General features: G+C 41.1%; 1 protein-coding gene across 2 annotated transcripts in view; it reads left to right on the top strand.

The window, feature by feature from the left end:
• The window catches only part of usp13 (ubiquitin specific peptidase 13), a 95,866-nt gene that overhangs the window by 26,375 nt on the left and 51,650 nt on the right, over positions 1–17,841 (top strand). For both annotated transcript variants that reach the window (XR_010965507.1, XM_067995306.1), the window contains exons 5-9: positions 4,576–4,718; positions 11,051–11,235; positions 12,153–12,247; positions 16,271–16,458; positions 17,686–17,757. Coding sequence is in view for 1 of the 2 variants with exons in the window: in XM_067995306.1 (XP_067851407.1) it covers positions 4,576–4,718; positions 11,051–11,235; positions 12,153–12,247; positions 16,271–16,458; positions 17,686–17,757 (683 nt within the window). In the remaining variant the exon portion in view is untranslated. The remainder of the gene's footprint in view (positions 1–4,575; positions 4,719–11,050; positions 11,236–12,152; positions 12,248–16,270; positions 16,459–17,685; positions 17,758–17,841) is intronic.

The raw sequence follows: 17,841 nt of genomic DNA, 5'->3' as shown, positions 1-17,841 counted from the left end.
CACCAAGCTTTGTATCGTCAGCAAACTTGGATACATTACACTCGGTCCCTTCATCTAAATCATTAATATCGATTGTAAGTAGCTGAGGTCCAAGCACGCATCCTTGCGTTACCCCACTAGTTACAGCCTGCCAACCTGAAAATGACCCGTTTATTCCTACTCTGTTTTCTGTCCTTTAACCAATCCTCTATCCATGCTAATATATTACCCCCAACCCCATGAGCCCTTATCTTGTGTAACAACCATTTGTGTGGCACCTTATTGAATGCCTTTTGAAAATCCAAATATACTACATCCACTGGCGTCCCTTTATCTACCCTGCTAGTTACATCCTCAAAAAACTCTAATAGGTTTGTCAAACATGATTTCCCTTTCATAAAGCCATGTTGACTCTGCCTAATCATATTGGGCCAAAAATTACTCACCTCTGGACGCCTTTCTATCATGGGGTCCTCTCCCACTGTCTGTGAATCCAGGAAGCAAGTTCACGAATGCGCATACAACCATGAACTTGCTCCCATTGGATCGCCGGCAGTTTGACAGCTGCGAATTAAAGGGGCATGGTACGCTACAATTACTGAAATCATTCAAAAATTGTAAACTGATCCATCTGCCCAGCTGGAACGAAAATACTTACGCCACCAAAAGGTACGCTGAAAAATACCAGCTCTACACTACTTTTTAAAAGCGCGATGACTCCCAATGTCTGCGAAAAAAACTAAAAATTAAATTTTAAAAATGTGGAATGTCATATTGCTCTTAATTTTTTTGATCATTAAAAAAAATTTTAAAAATTAAAAAATTTTTTTTACTTTTAACTTCTGTTTCATTAAATTAAATCATATGTTTGGCTTTTTATAAGAAGATATGTTAATTTTTTATTTACACTAACATAGAGAAGTTTAATTTAAAAGATGGATTTCTAGTTGCCTGCTTGTGGGCGTGACTTCTCTTCCTGACAGATTCTGTGGGCGTGGCTTCCATTCCCACAGTCTGTCCAATGTGAATGAGAACCTACACTGATCTCAGAGTGCACACGTTGAAAAGGATTCAAAATGGAGCAAGTGGACGTCGCCTGCCACGAAGTAAGTATTTTCGTACTTTTTATCCGCAAGATGTGCGGAGTTTTGCCACGCCAGTTGGCGCAAGTTCCGGCCCATTATGATTTTCTAAGTGCCCTGTTACCATTTCCTTAATAATGGATTCCAGCATTTTTCCAATGACTGATGTCAGGCTAACTGGCCTGTAGTTCCTTGTTTTCTCTCTCCTTCTCTTGTATAACGGTGTTACATTTGCTACCTTCCAATCCACTCGGACCGTTCTAGAATCTAGAGAATTTTGGAAGATCGCAACCAATGCATCCATTATTTCTGCAGCCACCTCTTTTAGAACCCTTGGGTGTAGGCCATCAGGTCCAGGGGATTTGTTGGCTTTTCGTCCCATTAATTTCTCCAGTACTTTTTCTTCTCTAATATTAATTACTTTAAGTTCTTCGCTCTAATTAAACCCTTGGTTCCCCACTATTTCTGGTATGCTTTTTGTGTTTTCTACTATGAAGACAGATACAAAATATTTGTTTAACGTCTCTGCCATTTCCTTGTTCCCCATTGTAATTTCTCCTGTCTCAGCCTCTAAGGCACTCACGTTTACTTTCGCTGCTCTCTTCCTTTTTACATACTTGCAGAAGCTCTTACAATCTGTTTTTATATTTCTTGCTAGTTTACTCTCATATTCTATTTTCTCCCTCTTCAGCAATTTTTTGGCCATTCTTTGCTGGTTTCTAAAACTCTCCCAATCCTCAGGCGTACTATTCTTCTTGGCAACATTATAAGCCTCTTCCTTTAATCTAATACTATCCTTAACTTCTTTAGTTAGCCACAGATAGATCACTTTTCCCCTGGAGTTTTTATTTCTCAATGGAATGTATATTTGTTGAGAATTGTGAAATATTTCTTTAAATGTTTGCCATTACTTATCTCCTTTTAATCTAATTTCCCAATCTACCTTAGCCAACTCGCCCCTCATACCTATGTAATTGGCCTTATTTAAGTTTAAGACTCTAGTTTTGGACTTAAATACATCACTCTCAAACTCAACATGAAATTCTATCATATTATGATCACTCTTCCCCATGGGATCTCTGACTATGAGATTACTAATTTATCCTGTTTCATTACACAAGACAAGATCTAAAATAGCCAGTTCCCTGGTTGGTTCCACGATGTATTGTTCTAGGAAACTGTCTCGAATGCATTCTATGAACTCGTCCTCCAGACTACCTTTGCCAGTTTGATTTGTCCAGTCTATATGACGATTAAAGTCCCCCACGATTATTGCATTACCTTTGTTACAAGCTCCTATTATTTCTTGATTAATACTCTGTCCAAGTGTATAGCTACTGTTGGGGGGCCTATAAACTACTCCCACCAGTGTTTTCTGCCCCTTGTTATTTCTTATCTCCACCCATAGTGATTCTACTCCCTGATCTCCCGAGCCAAACGTGCCATTGCAGCAATTTCTGGCCCATTACCACATTGGCATTTGCAAACTCACTGGGTACAGAAAAAGGCAATAATTGTATCTCGCTTAGAAAATAAAATAAAGTGAAACACAGGTCCTTTGGAGTACACTAAAATAATACTCTATACCAGGCTATACTGAGTCCCAGGAACAGTTTGATCTCTGACTTTGTGATTCTAGCTCTAGGTTGGATGATCCAGTTGGCTCAGCAAATTTCCTACATTGTTATTTTTCTCTCAGTGCATGGGCAGTGTGTTCTTAGCATATTTGCTGCTATTTACAAAAAAACAGGAAACACTAAAGTAAAGTCTATAAAACTTAAATGCTCAATGAAATAAAGTCTTGTTTAGAACAAATGGTACATTTTTCTTTCCTTTCCTCCCAATTCTGCTGAAGGTGGTGGCTCATGCTGGGCTACCAGTTCCCCCAGGACTTTACCCAAATAGTCATTCTTCATGTATAACCCTAGGAAGTGAGTATCAGCAGGCCATTTGACGGTAGGGAGTATAAAAGCTGAGCCCAGTCCTGTCTACACACATCCCCTTGCTAATAAATGTTACTGAATAATGATCAAGAGTAAGAGACCAAAGCTAAGGTCATTGTGAGCACCATTTTGTTACTCAAGCAACCGCTAACTAATCTTAAATACAACAGATTCCCAAAATGATGATAAGGCTCCAGTTAAAATGGCTGCTCTGATTATTTTTTTATTTCCCCACTCAGCCCCCCCTGTCTTAGCCTTTGCCCCTAAGGGAAGCTAAGACTAATTGCAGCATGCTAACCATTGAGTTCAGCAAACTCAGCACAGACATGAGACCATCCTGTAAGTATGGTATCACTTTAACTAGTCTCGGCATCTGTGAAAACCGTCATATTTAAAATTAGACGGTAGTTGCTAGAATACCAAATGGTGCTCAACACTGCAGTGCAGATGGTCTCAGTGGACACGATTATTCAGCATTGTTATAGCAGTGTTTTTGTATGGATCTGCATTGTTAAAAATAAACTGTCTTTTGTGTAATTATCTTGACATATTATCTTTGAGAGCAGTCTCTGGAGACTTGGAATGGATCCAGTGTCTTTCTTGTATGAGGATAGGCTGCATACATTCATTTACAGCCTTTCAGTAAGAAAGAAGTGGATAGATCATACTTCCACTTGGACTGTGCGTTTTTTCCCCTAGGCATTGAATGTCGACAAGTATTTGAAATTCTGTGAATTTTATTTGCAATTCTAATGACGACTTCTATTGAAAAAAGTTGCATATTAAAGGCCAGATATGTCACTTCACGTCATGGGCTGCACCAACTGTTGCACCATCTCTGCACATTTAAGTTGAATTTTTAAAGTCTGTAAATTCTGTAAAATGCTGTCGCTAATATTTCATTATACCTGACAATTGCCTTACATTTCACCCCGGCAACTCGATTAGCTTCTGAACATCGAATCAACCACTGTGAATCCACAATGTTACAGCAACTTGTTCATAAGGTAATCTAAGATTGGTTAGGAAAAATTGTGTGAATACATTTAATGACTTGTGTAAATACAAGTCATTAAATGTTGCTGAATATTGAGCGTAGGGAAATCCACTTTTTCACATGCTACAATTAGGCTGCAAATAGTGGTTGAGTGCTACTGACCAAAAGTTGATGAAATGGGGACAGCATTGTTAATTTTCAGTGACGATAAATAGTTTAATTTGAATTTGATACATGCTTGATATTGATTCAAAGCTGCTCAGCTGTCTAACATCAAGGAATTGAAAATCAGAAGCAAACTCAAGGAGTGCTTGTATGAGAATAATCTAATAAATTAGTGGCCAACATAACTTTAGAAGGGGCGTATTCTGCCGAATGAACCTCCTCGACTATGCAAGTGGATAATGGAAAGTCAAATGATGTGGTGCACTTAGACTTCCAAAAAACTTTTGATTAAGTGCTTCATGAAAACCTACTGATTTTTATTTTGAGAAGCTTTAATGAGTCATTATTTTAGCTTTGTATTCCACACCATTTTAATGTATGATTCTCTTTCTCATCCCCACCCCACTAGGTGACAATAGCATGTGATGCAGTACTTGCTGCAAGATCTCCGTACAGAAAACCGGATTCTGACTCTTGGGAAGAAGAACTTAAGGACTCAAAACACGAGAACAACCTCCGACAACTGGACAATGGAGTCCGAATCCCACCCAGGTCAGCAAACTTCTCTACACCAAAATGAAGAGTTGTGTTTGTATACCTGTGACTCAGTCAGTCTTCATTTTCCTTTGATCTGAATATTGTTCAGATAGGAAATTATATTTATTTATAAGGGCTTCTTAGTGAAATGATACTTGGAAAAATAAGCTGCTATTTAAAGTTTGTAATACTTTCCTGCTGCTTCAATAGTTTTCCTCATATTGTTTCACAACTGAATTGCTCCAAGAAAGAACTTGTGTTTAAATAACACCTTCATGACCACAGAATGCCCCAAACTGCGTCACAGCCAATTAAGTATTTTTGAAGTATAGTCACTGTTGTAATGTAGGGAGACGCGACAGCCAATTTGATCACAGCAAGATCCCACAAACAGCAATGCGATAAGACCAGATAATCTATTTTAGTGATGTTGATTGAGGGATAAATATTGGCCAGGAGAACTCCACTGCTGTTCTTTGAAAAGTGTCATGTGATCTTTTACATCCACCTGAGAGGGCAGAAGGGCCCAAAAAATGGCATCTCTGACAGTGCAGCACAGCCTATGTGTTCTAGTCTCTAGAGTGTGGCTTGAACCCCTAACTTTCTGACTCAAGACTTTTGTCTGCCAAACAAGGTCACAATATTCCATCGCTGTCTAAATACAGCTTTGTATAACATTGATGCCTTGTGGTATCACCAGCCTGCCATTTCTTCAGTAGCCCTTCCTTTAGACTTGACAGTTTCCTTACTACCACTGCTGAACTGTTAATGAGGTATGGGCTACTGGGGGCATGACATTAGAAGGAGAGAACAAAAAAGAATATAAAGGCATTTAAGATAGAAAGGGGGGAGATAATTGATAAACTAATCACACTTAGAGAGGATTAAACTCTGGTCCGGATGGATTGCTTCCGTTCATATTAAAAGAAGTTAGGGAAGAGATAGCAGAAGTACTACATATACATAAAAATTTATTAGAAAAGGAATAGTGCCAGAGGACTGGCAGATAGCTAATGTTATTCCTGTATTTAAAAAGGGAGATAGAACAAGTCCAGGGAACTATAGACCAATTAGCGTAGCGTTGGTGGTAGGAAAGGTAATGGAATCCTTATTCAAAGATGTAATAGAAAAACATCTAGAAACCAAAAATATCATAAAGAATAGTCAGCACGGATTTCAAAAGGGAAGATCATGCTTGACTAACCTTAAAGAATTCTTTGAAGAAGAAACAGAAAGGGTGGACAAGGGTAATGTGGTAGATGTAATATATTTGGATTTTCAAAAGGCCTTCGAAAAGGACTCATGACTAAGGTCAGTTGTAAACAATTTTACAACACCAAGTTATAGTCCAGCAATTTTATTTTAAATTCACAAGCTTTCGGAGACTTCCTCCTTCCTCAGGCAAATGTTTCAGGATCTCCTTGAAGCCTACGCATTTATACATATAGAACAATACATGGTGTTTACAGACTGCCCCTGCAACTGCCCGTTGCCAAGGCAATCACCGTGTTCAGACAGAGAGGTGTCACCTGCAGAACCCCCGAATACACATTCAACAAAAAAACAAACAGGGAAAAAAAAACAGAGAAAAAAAACAGAGAGAGGCAGAAACATCCGGAAGGCAGAGAGAGCCAGCAAATGACCCATTATATTAAAAACAGATAACATTTGTTCGCTGGTGGGGTAATGTGTAGCGTGACATGAACCCAAGATCCCGGTTGAGGCCGTCCTCATGGGTGCGGAACTTGGCTATCAATTTCTGCTCGACGATTTTGCGTTGTCGTGTGTCTCGAAGGCCGCCTTGGAGTACGCTTACCCGAAGGTCGGTGGATGAATGTCCATGACTGCTGAAGTGTTCCCCGACTGGGAGGGAACCCTCCTGTTTGGCGATTGTTGCGCGGTGTCCGTTCATCCGTTGTCGCAGCGTCTGCATGGTCTCGCCAATGTACCATGCTCTGGGGCATCCTTTCCTGCAACGTATGAGGTAGACAACGTTGGCCGAGTCACAGGAGTATGAACCATGCACCTGGTGGGTGGTGTCCTCTCGTGTGATGGTGGTATCTGTGTCGATGATCTGGCATGTCTTGCAGAGGTTACCGTGGCAGGGTTGTGTGGCGTCGTGGACGCTGTTCTCTTGAAAGCTAGGTAATTTGCTGCGAACGATGGTCTGTTTGAGGTTGGGTGGCTGTTTAAAGGCGAGTAGTGGAGGTGTGGGGATGGCCATAGCGAGGTGTTTGTCCTCATTGATGACATGTTGAAGGCTGCGGAGAACATGGCGTAGTTTCTCCGCTCCGGGGAAGTACTGGACGACAAAGGGTACTCTGTTGGTTGCGTCCCGTGTTAGTCTCCTGAGGAGGTCTATGCGATTTTTTGCTGTGGCCCGTCGGAACTGTCGATCGATGAGTCGAGCGTCATATCCCGTTCTTACTAGGGCGTCTTTCAGCGTCTGTAGGTGTCCATCGCGTTCCTCCTCGTCTGAGCAGACCCTGTGTATTCGCAGGGCCTGTCCATAGGGGATGGCCTCTTTGACGTGGTTAGGGTGGAAGCTGGAAAAGTGGAGCATCGTGAGGTTGTCCGTGGGCTTGCGGTAGAGTGAGGTGCTGAGGTGCCCGTCTTTGATGGAGATTCGTGTGTCCAAGAAAGAAACTGATTCTGAGGAGTAGTCCATGGTGAGCTTGATGGTGGGATGGAACTTGTTGATGTTATCGTGTAGTCTCTTTAGTGATTCCTTGCCGTGGGTCCATAGAAAGAAAATGTCGTCGATGTATCTGGTGTATAGTGTTGGTTGGAGGTCTTGGTTGGAGGTCTTGTGCAGTGAAGAAGTCCTGCTCGAACTTGTGCATGAAAATGTTGGCGTATTGGGGTGCGAATTTGGTCCCCATGGCTGTTCCGTGTGTTTGGGTAAAGAACTGGTTATTGAAGGTGAAGACATTGTGATCCAGGATGAAGCGGATGAGTTGTAGGATGGCTTCCGGAGATTGGCTGTTGTTGGTGTTGAGTATTGATGCTGTCGCAGCGATGCCGTCATCGTGGGGGATACTGGTGTATAGTGCCGAGACGTCCATCGTGGTGAGAAGTGTTCCTGGTTCAACTGGTCCGTACCCACGGACCAGTTGAACCAGGAACACTTCTCACCACGATGGACGTCTCGGCACTATACACCAGTATCCCCCACGATGACGGCATCGCTGCGACAGCATCAATACTCAACACCAACAACAGCCAATCTCCGGAAGCCATCCTACAACTCATCCGCTTCATCCTGGATCACAATGTCTTCACCTTCAATAACCAGTTCTTTACCCAAACACACGGAACAGCCATGGGGACCAAATTCGCACCCCAATACGCCAACATTTTCATGCACAAGTTCGAGCAGGACTTCTTCACTGCACAAGACCTCCAACCAACACTATACACCAGATACATCGACGACATTTTCTTTCTATGGACCCACGGCAAGGAATCACTAAAGAGACTACACGATAACATCAACAAGTTCCATCCCACCATCAAGCTCACCATGGACTACTCCTCAGAATCAGTTTCTTTCTTGGACACACGAATCTCCATCAAAGACGGGCACCTCAGCACCTCACTCTACCGCAAGCCCACGGACAACCTCACGATGCTCCACTTTTCCAGCTTCCACCCTAACCACGTCAAAGAGGCCATCCCCTATGGACAGGCCCTGCGAATACACAGGGTCTGCTCAGACGAGGAGGAACGCGATGGACACCTACAGACGCTGAAAGACGCCCTAGTAAGAACGGGATATGACGCTCGACTCATCGATCGACAGTTCCGACGGGCCACAGCAAAAAATCGCATAGACCTCCTCAGGAGACTAACACGGGACGCAACCAACAGAGTACCCTTTGTCGTCCAGTACTTCCCCGGAGCGGAGAAACTACGCCATGTTCTCCGCAGCCTTCAACATGTCATCAATGAGGACAAACACCTCGCTATGGCCATCCCCACACCTCTACTACTCGCCTTTAAACAGCCACCCAACCTCAAACAGACCATCGTTCGCAGCAAATTACCTAGCTTTCAAGAGAACAGCATCCACGACGCCACACAACCCTGCCACGGTAACCTCTGCAAGACATGCCAGATCATCGACACAGATACCACCATCACACGAGAGGACACCACCCACCAGGTGCATGGTTCATACTCCTGTGACTCGGCCAACGTTGTCTACCTCATACGTTGCAGGAAAGGATGCCCCAGAGCATGGTACATTGGCGAGACCATGCAGACGCTGCGACAACGGATGAACGGACACCGCGCAACAATCGCCAAACAGGAGGGTTCCCTCCCAGTCGGGGAACACTTCAGCAGTCATGGACATTCATCCACCGACCTTCGGGTAAGCGTACTCCAAGGCGGCCTTCGAGACACACGACAACGCAAAATCGTCGAGCAGAAATTGATAGCCAAGTTCCCACCCATGAGGACGGCCTCAACCGGGATCTTGGGTTCATGTCACGCTACACGTTACCCCACCAGCGAACAAATGTTATCTGTTTTTAATATAATGGGTCATTTGCTGGCTCTCTCTGCCTTCCGGATGTTTCTGCCTCTCTCTGTTTTTTTTCTCTGTTTTTTTTTCCCTGTTTGTTTTTTTGTTGAATGTGTATTCGGGGGTTCTGCAGGTGACACCTCTCTGTCTGAACACGGTGATTGCCTTGGCAACGGGCAGTTGCAGGGGCAGTCTGTAAACACCATGTATTGTTCTATATGTATAAATGCGTAGGCTTCAAGGAGCTCCTGAAACATTTACCTGAGGAAGGAGGAAGTCTCCGAAAGCTTGTGAATTTAAAATAAAATTGCTGGACTATAACTTGGTGTTGTAAAATTGTTTACAATTGTCAACCCCAGTCCATCACCGGCATCTCCACATCATGACTAAGGTCAGAGCATGTGGAGTCGGGACAAGTAGCAGAATGGATAGCAAGCTGGCAACAAAACAGAAAACAGAGTAGGGGGTTAACGGTAGTTACTCAGACTGGCAAAAGGTGGGATGTGGTGTTCCACAAGGATCGGTGGTGTTCACCATTTACAAAAACGATTTGGACTCGGGGATCGGAAGTACAATTTCAAAATTTGTGGACGATATCAAATTGGGGGATATCGTCAATATCGAGGAGGACTGCAACAAAATGCAGGAAGACATTAATAAACTTGTAGAATGGGCATGTAATTGGCAAATGAATTTCAATTATAGGTAAATGTGAGGTGGTACATTTTGGTAGGAAGAATAAGGAAGTCACACACTATTTGGAAAATAAGAGTCTAAATAGGGTAGAGGAGCAGAGGGATCCGGAGATACAGATACACAAATCACTAAAAGTAGTGATGCAGGTTAATAAGGCCATAAAAAAAGCAAACCAAGCACTGGGGTTCTGGGGGGATAGAATTGAAAAGCAGAGAAATTATGTTAAACTTGTATATAACTTTGGTTAGAGCACACTTGGAGTACTAATCACAATTCTGGTCTCCATATTATGAAAAGGATATAGAGACACTGGAGAAGGTGCAAAAAAGATTTACTAGGCTGATACCAGAACTGACTGGTTATACCTATCAGGAAAGATTGAATAGGCTGAGGCTCTTTTCTCTTGAAAAGGGAAGACTGAGGGGTGACCTGATTAAGGACTTTAAGGAAATGAAAGGGTTTGATAGGGTAGACGTCGAGAAGATGTTTCCATTTGTGGGAGAGACCAGTACTAGGGGCCATAAATATAAGATAGTCATTAATAAATCCAATAGGAAATTCAGGAGAAACTTCTTTACCCAGAGAGTGTTTAGAATGTGGAACTCACGATCACAAGGAGTAGTTGAGGTGACTAGCATAGATGCATTTAAGGGGAAACTAGATAAACTCATGAGGGAGAAAGGAATAGAAGGATATATCTGATAGGGCTAGATGAAATAAGGAGGGAGGAGGCTTGTATGGAGCATAAATACCAGCATGGACCTGTTTCTCTGCTGAACATATGTAATTCTATGTGAGATTACTGAAGTTTGTTCTGGTTGTGAAAGAGAATTGTATAACTTAGTCACCACTCTATGTTGTTTGAGTAATATAGTTTTCTTCAACCTAGAGATATACGTGGTATTCATTAACTTTGTATACGGTATATTTTCATTAAATGATCTTGGCCCCTGATGTTCCAAAGTGATTAATTACTCAGGTGTCACACACATACAACATTGTCAGATTGTTGAATGTGTTTCAAGGACTTTATTGTAATCACTGAGTTATTTTATGAAGTAAGAACCTTTAGATTTACTTCCAGCAGTGTCTGTCACCTACCCTTTCCCACGATTTCTTACAGTGGCTGGAAATGTGCCTGGTGTGATCTGAGGGAGAATCTTTGGCTAAACCTGACGGATGGCTCCATATTGTGTGGGAAATGGTTCTTTGATGGCAGTGGTGGAAATGGACATGCTCTGGAACATTACCGAGAGACAAATTACCCATTGGCAGTTAAATTAGGAACCATTACTCCAGACGGTGCAGGTTAGTTAATTCTTTTCAATAATAAAATGCAATCTGACAACCTACACTTTGTGGCACTGACCCTGAAGTGGAGTCTTTCGAGTTCTCTGAACTGCAAATCTCTCAAATGCAAGTTGTGTTTTTCATTCCTTTTTGATGGACGCAAACTTAAAAATGCAGAAACTGACCATCCAAGAATACAGAATAATGTAAAGTGTGAAAAGAATTTTAATTTCTTAAAAAAAAAATTATACAGGAAACAAAATGAAGAGCAGAGGAATAGCCAGTTTATTCTACGAATGGGAAGACACTCATTAATGACGGAGTCGTGATGTGCATTCAAAGTTTTCGTCAAGTGAAATTCCTACATTGTATATTTTCCTCATTGTATATTCTATTTAAATGATGGACTTAAGGATAAATTTGTTTAAGATCATTTGTTTTCTTGTTTAATGTTGATGGTGCTTTCATACTCTCATTTTGTCATGCAAGATACCTGTTGTATCTCTGTCTGTCTCCACAAATAACATGGCTGTTTCTTCCTAGCTATTATTAATATGTGTCAATGTTTAGCTCCACATCTTCACACAGTGGGGGCTTCTGATCTTGTCAAGTTCATTCTGCTTGATTTTTTACATCCTGTTGTCAAGTCAAGGAGCATTACTGTAGATGGCCATGGAGAAGCTTGTCTGTGTCTTGATCCACCTGCCTGGGTCTCCCAAAATTTTTTTTTAACAAATGTATCAAAGCTGCTTCAGGGCAGCTGCAGATGTGAATGTGGTTGGGACAAGGGACAACAATCATCAGAGCAGCAATAGGACAATGTCCTTTTTCAGGATCTACTTTCCTTCCTTTGGTGCACTTTTAGTTTTTGTAACCTGCACAGTGTAATTTAAAAAAAAATCTGGTCTTGCATAATTGTTTTTTTTACAATGCAGATGTATACTCATTTGATGAAGAGGAAGCAGTACTAGATGCAAATATTGCAGAACACTTGATGCACTTTGGTATCGACATGCTGAAAATGGAAATGGTGCGTAGAAAATGTTACCGGTCACTCTTCATAATGAAGAATATGTGGTGCTCCTGATCAGCGACAAATTAACTGACCAGTCATTATCTCATTCATAGCAGGAAATAGGAGCTGAGTCAGTGGAAAAAATCAGATAATTTGGCTCTTATTTACTGGAATAAAAATATTGGCCCAGAATTTGCTGAAAAAATAACAGCGTGAACGATGCTCACTGTTATTAATGTACAAATCGGCCGGCAACTTGTGGCAAGTAAGAGATACCCCATGATTTGTGAATCACCACAGGTTGCTGGCTGATTTGCGCCACTCTGCCATTAGCTTCATGAAAACGGCATCTCTCCCTTAACTGCCTTGTGATTTTCATGAAGTTGCTACGTTTGCACATTAATTGCCCATTAACCTCGTCGCAGAAAGTTAAGTCTGGTATGGGTGGAGCTAAGAAACACCAAGGGGCAGAAAACGTTGGTGGGGGTTGTCTATAGGCCCCCAAACAGTAGTGGAGATGTAGGGGAGGGCATAAAAAAGGAAATTAGAGACGCGTGCAAGAAGGGTACAACTATAATCGTGGGTGACTTTAATCAACATATAGATTGGTCAAACCAAATTAGCAATAATACTGTGGGGGAGGAATTCCTGGCGTGTGTACGTGATGGTTTTCGAGGCCAATACATTGAGGAACCAACTAGAGAACAGGCGATCCTAGACTGGGTATTGTGCAATGAGAAAGGATTAATTAACAATCTTGTTGTGCAGGGTCCCTTCGGGAAGAGCGACCATAACATGATCGAATTCCTCATTAAGATGGAGAGTGAAGTAGTTGAATCCAAAACTAGGGTCCTGTATCTAAATAAAGGAAATTACGAAAATATGAGGTGCGAGTTAGCTATGATAGATTGGGGAACTTTACTAAAAGGGATGACGGTGGATAGGCAATGGCTAATATTTAAAGAATGTGTGCAGGAATTACAACAATTTATTCATTCCTGTCTGGCACAAAAATAAAACAGGAAAGGAAAAAAGAAATTAGGGATAGTATTAGATCCAAAGAGGAGACATATAAAATTGCCAGAAAAAATGGCAAGCCTGAGGATTGGGAGCAGTTTAGAATTCAGCAAAGGAGGACAAAGAGATTGAATAAGAGGGGAAAAATAGAGTATGAGAGTAAACTAGCAGGGAACATAAAAACTGACTGTAAAAGCTTCTATAAGTATGTCAAGAGAAAAAGATTAGTGAAGACAAATGTAGGTCCCTTACAGTCAGAAATGGGGGAAATTATAATGGGGAACAAAGAAATGGCAGAACAAAGGAGGACACAAATAACCTGCCAGAAATGTTAGGGAACCAAGGGTCTAGTGAGAGGGAGGAACTGAAGGAAACCAGTATTAGTAAAAAAAAAATAGTGCTAGGGAAATTAATGGGGCTAAAGGCTGACAAATCCCCAGGGCCTGATAATCTACATCCAGAGTACTAAAGGAAGTGGCCCTGGAAATAGTGGATGCATTGGTGATCATCTTCCAAAATTCTATAGACTCTGGAACAGTTCCTACAGATTGGAGGGTGGTAAATGCAACCCCACTATTTAAAAAAGGAAGGAGAGAAAAAACAGGGAATTACAGACCAGTTAGCCTAACATCAGTAGTGGGGAAAATGCTAGTGTCTATTATAAAAGATGTGATAACAGAACACTTGGAAGGCATTAATGGGATTGGACAAAGTCATCATGGGTTTATGAAAGAGAAATTATGCTTAACAAATCTACTGGAGTTTTTTGAGGATGTAACTAGTAGAATAGATAGGGAAGAACCAGTGGATGTGGTGTATTTGGATTTTCAGAAGGCTTTTGATAAGATCCCACACAAGAGGTTAATGTGCAAAATTAAAGCACATGGGATTGGGGGGAATATACTGGCATGGATTGAGAATTGGTTGACAGACAGGAAACAGAGAGTAGGAATAAACGGGTCTTTTTCCGGGTGGCAGGCAGTGACTAGTGGGGTACCGCAGGGATCAGTGCTTGGGCCCCAGCTATTCACAATATATATCAATGATTTGGATGAGGGAACTAAATGTAACATTTCCAAGTTTGCAGACGACACAGCTGGGGTGGAATGTGAGCTGTGAGGAGGATGCAAAGAGGCTCCAATATGATTTAGACAAGTTGGGTGAGTGGGCAAGAACGTGGCAGATGCAGTATAACGTGGATAAATGTGAGGTTATCCACTTTGGTTGTAAAAACAGAAAGGCAGATTATTATTTGAATAGTGATAGATTGGGAAAAGGGGAGGTGCAACGAGACCTGGGTGTCCTTGTACACCGGTCGCTGAAAGTGAGCATTCAGGTGCAGCAAGCAGTCAGGAAGGCGAATGGTATGTTGGCCTTCATTGCAAGAGGATTTGAGTACAAGTGCAGGGATGTCTTACTGCAGTTTTACAGGGCCTTGGTGAGACCACATCTGGAGTATTGTGTGCGGTTTTGGTCTCCTTATCTGAGGAAGGATGTCCTTGCCATGGAGAGAGTGCAACAAGGTTTACCAGACTGATTCCTGGGATGGCAGGACTGACGTATGAGGAGAGATTGGGTCGACTAGGCCTATATTCACTAATGTTTAGAAGAATGAGAGGTGATCTCATCGAAACATACAAAATTCTAAAAGGACTAGACAGACTAGATGCAGGGAGGATGTTCCCAATGGCTGAGGAGTCCAGAACCAGGGGTCACAGTCTCAGGATACAGGGTATGCCATTTAGAACCGAGATGAGGAGAAATTTTTTTCACTCAGAGGGTGGTGAACCTGTGGAATTCTCTACCACAGAAGGCAGTGGAGGCCAAGTCATTAGATGTATTCAAAAAGGAGATAGATATATTTCTTAATGCTAAAGGGATCAAGGGATATGGGGTAAAAGCAGGAACAGGGCACTGAGTTAGACGATCAGCCATGATCATTTTGAATGGTGGAGCAGGCCCGAAGGGCCGAATGGCCTACTCTTGCTCCTATTTTCTATGTTTCTATGTAACAGTGTAAGTACCCTTTTAATGATGTGATAATTGTTAATGATTGCTCTCTCTTGTTCAGAAAGTGAACAATTAAAAGTGTGGAGTCTTTTTTTTTAGGTTGTGAATTGTTGGAAATTTTAAAAATGCCAAATTTTAAATAAAAGTATATATTTTTCTTACTTTTCCTTTCTATCTCTTTTTTTCTCTCTCTCTTAATCCAGTCTTTCTTTCCCTCTTTTTATTTCTCTTTCTGCACCTGGTTTGACAATGAATTCACCCATTCTAATTCACCCTCCTTCTCAGTCCTTCCTCTGTTTATTTCTCAATCCTTCAATCTCATTGATTAAGGTGATACACTGTTTGTCCCGTTGCTCACCAAGGTGTCAGATGACCCGTTTCCCTCACTGTGCCATTATCAGCCCACACTTCCAGCAACTTTGTGGGCAAAAAAATTTAAAACTTAAACGTGCACAAACAAATCTAACAGAGCAATGCCGCGAGATGCCCTGCTCCAGCAAAATCTGGACTAACGAAACAAAAGAAAATTGCACTAAATAGAAGTCCACTTTTGGTGAATGTTAAAAAGGTGATCAGGAGATGTATAACTGTCATGTTCCCACCACCATGTGAAGGAGTAAAAAGGAAGTTTGAGATGATAAAAAGACATGATTATCACCAAACCTGCTGCTTTCCTTCAGCTTTCAGCCTGATTACAGTCAAAGTGACCTACTTGGCACTTGTATCTGCTCATTAAACCTCCGGCTAGATTTTCTGCCCACTGACTACGAATTTTACAAAAAAAACCACTGCATGTGCACTGATTTAGTGCACATGCACACAGCATGTTAGCACAGAAGTGTTTTAAACTTTATATATATCATATATATATATATATATATATATTAATGTATAATGTATATATGTAGCTTATAAAAACTGCTGTGATTGGAGCATTAGAAGAAGGATCAGATAAGGATTTGTGAAAATGTATTACCAGGTGATTGTTTATCACATTTGTTTGTCTGACAGTCAGAAAATGTTAATCCAGTCAACGATATAAAGCCACGAATCAGTGAGTGGGAAGTCGTCCAGGAATCCGGTATGAAGTTAAAACCAATTTATGGCTCTGGATACACTGGCATCAAGAACCTAGGAAACAGCTGCTACCTCAGCTCTGTCATGCAGATAATCTTCAGCATCCCTGACTTTCAGAGAAGGTGAGTTTCACATAGACGTTTGTGTTCATGTATAAGACATTGCTTTTTAGAGAGACGTATTTTTGGGCTTTCATTTGATGTAATTTGTTCATTGTAAGTTATTCCCTGTCTTTTATATCTACCAGGCCATTATTCCTCAACTTTAAATAGGACAGGCATGTAGCCTGCTCCAAGTCAGCAACCGAGAAGTGCTTGGTACCAGCTAAGTGTGAAATACCCTCTTTTTTTTCTTTGATTCCCCTCCCTCTGTAAGGAGAGACTGTAGGCATCAAATCTAAATTTCTCCGTAGTCCATGGCAGGAAGCATCAGTAACCTAAGACTATTTACCACTGTGCTGTCCTGGACAGACAGATTTTATAGCAATCTTTTAACCAAATTATTTGTCATGTAATTTTTCATGTTATTTAATGTGTAGCATTGACTCCTTTTTCTATCCATTTTCTAACCATCCTCAATGGTCAGATTTTTTTTTAACAATTTCTTTCCTTTAAAGAAAAAACTGTTATGTGTTCATAAATATGCAATTGATTGCATCCATGTGGGTCATTAGGAGCATATTACACTACTAGCATAGGCCAGGACGTAAGGGTGTCTATTTTGATGTTCCTAGATGGCAACAGCGTACAGGTGGTAGGCAAGGTGATACAACATTCAAAGATTATGTCATCGTATGTTTAAGCTTTATCTAGATATTTCTCTTGTGCTGTTCGTGAAAGACGAGGATAAGTGAATCCTCGTATCCTATGAACTGGGCTCTGATTATATGCAAAATATCTGGTAATGTATTACTTAGGAAACTCTCAATATTGATCTTTTTCCCAGTAGATATTTATTAAAACCCTAAAATAATTTACAGTTCTATATTATTAGGGATATCTACTTGGACATATTTGAGGGGAATAAGGATACGTACAGTGGGAACTGGATGCATCACACTGGGAGGTACTCTTCTGAACTTTGGTGGGGATTCTGCACTCTGAACCATGAACTAACCTGAACATGATCTCTACTAGACTTACTTTTAACTAGAAATAAGAGTATTTGATGCTGTTCCTTGGTGTAAGAAGAAAAACTGGTCAATTCCCCAGAATTTGTATCTTTCAGTTTGAAGAGTAGAGTTGCACAAAATATTTTGAAAGAAAGCTTCAAAGCATACTAAGTAAGTATTCAGTAAAGCAAATGTATCACAATATAAAAGGCATAAATACTGTGCACTTGTTTTACAGATACGTAGGAAACCTCCAAAGGATATTTGATTACTCCCCTCTGGATCCAACACAAGATTTTGAAACACAGATGTAAGTATTAGATTTTGTAACAATGCTGTACTTATCCATTTGTGCCCAAATGTATTTGTTAACAATATCAGTAATTAATTCAAA

The sequence above is a fragment of the Heptranchias perlo genome, chromosome 13 (assembly GCF_035084215.1).
Source record: "Heptranchias perlo isolate sHepPer1 chromosome 13, sHepPer1.hap1, whole genome shotgun sequence".
In the NCBI taxonomy this organism is placed as follows: domain Eukaryota; kingdom Metazoa; phylum Chordata; class Chondrichthyes; order Hexanchiformes; family Hexanchidae; genus Heptranchias; species Heptranchias perlo.
This window is presented reverse-complemented; position numbering and strand designations above follow the sequence as displayed.